Source organism: Blennius ocellaris (assembly GCF_963422515.1).
Source record: "Blennius ocellaris genome assembly, chromosome: 17".
Classification (NCBI taxonomy): Eukaryota; Metazoa; Chordata; class Actinopteri; order Blenniiformes; family Blenniidae; genus Blennius; species Blennius ocellaris.
In genome coordinates, this window is record NC_137666.1 from 17,683,638 (window position 1) to 17,685,015 (window position 1,378).

The following is a 1,378-nucleotide window of genomic DNA, read 5'->3' on the forward strand; positions in this document are numbered from 1 at the left end:
CTCGTGGTTTTTTTTTTTTTTTTTTTTGGAGGGGGGCGAGGATTTGTGTGGAGGATCAGGGGGGGGGAAAGGACCGCAGCGCAGCGGGGAGCAGCGCAGCGGCCACGCTGTGGATCCATCGCGCTTAGTGGTACAACCAGGACTCTGGGAGAGAGAGAGAGAGAGAGAGAGAGAGAGAAAGAGAGAGAGAGAGAGAGAGAGAGAGAGAGAGAGAGAGAGAGAGAGAGAGAGAGAGAGAGAGAGAGAGAGGGGACACACACACACGCACACACGCACACATACACACACACTTTCTCAGAGGGAAACACGGCACCGGGGAGGGGGGGAAAACACCCACTACAACAACTGACAGTCTGGGTTTTTATGTTTCCCCAAGTGTCTGCGAAATGTCTACCAAGGCAGAGCAATGTAAGTACCGCTTAATGTGTGTGTTTCTGTGTGTCTGTGTGTGTGTGTGTGTGTGTGTGAGAGAGAGAGAGAGAGAGAGAGAGGGGGATATCTTAAAGGAGGAGGAGGAGGAGGAAGAGGAGGAGGAGGAGGAGGTTGTAAACTGGGAATGTGATTTTGGTTTTTTAAAGAAGGGGAGCTGTCCTTGGTGGCGGTTGCAACACGTCCCCCCTCACTGCAGAGGAGTCGGTGCGCACGGCAGCAGCAGCAGCAGCAGCAGCCGCCGCGCGCACAGCGCGTGGAGCCGCGGCGGCTGCTGCTGCTGCTGCTCTGCACCCCCTTTTTTTATATCATCAGCATTATCGTCAGGGATTAGATGATCGGCGTGGCTGGAGGAGGTGTGATGCTTGCTCTCAAGGTCGACCTGACAGATTGTGGACTGAACAACATGGTGGTGGGGGGGGGTAGGGGGGTGTGGGGGGGTCGGGATGGATCAATCACGCGCTCTGATCGCTCCCGTTACAGCCCCTCGTTCATCCGCCTCAATACAGGTGGAAACCAGCTGCTGTCCTCACCTTGTCTTGCATGTTTCTTCAGTGATCAAAGTGATCACTTTGAATTGTTGCTTTGATCCCCCCCCCCCCCCCCCCCCCGCCCTCCAACTCAATTCTTGAATCCAATAATGAGCATAAACCCGATTTTTTAAAAGCATTTAAAATCTGTGTGATCTTTCTATCTATGGTCTTCTAACATGGGTTTACACTAAAGCTTATATCATATTTTAGGTATGCCTCAATCAAACTTGGCTTTATTCCTCACATGCCCACTTTAGCAAAGGGAAATACATTCAAGTATGACTCAGCTTTAGGACATGAATGGAAAACAAATGCAAGGATTTTGATTCATTAACGGATTTTTCAATTCAAAGTTACAATTTTGCAATGAAAGACTAAAGTTTTAGTATTAACAGTGATGGAAAGTGATGGGAAAC

At 49.9% G+C, this 1,378-nt stretch overlaps 1 protein-coding gene across 1 annotated transcript in view; it reads left to right on the plus strand.

The window, feature by feature from the left end:
* Positions 1–386: 386 nt before the first annotated feature.
* unc79 (unc-79 homolog, NALCN channel complex subunit) overlaps positions 387–1,378 on the plus strand; it is a gene marked incomplete at its 5' end in the record, with an annotated part of 42,140 nt that continues 41,148 nt past the window's right edge. The window contains 1 exon segment of the mRNA XM_080512467.1: positions 387–408. Within this exon segment, the coding sequence (XP_080368593.1) occupies positions 387–408 (22 nt within the window).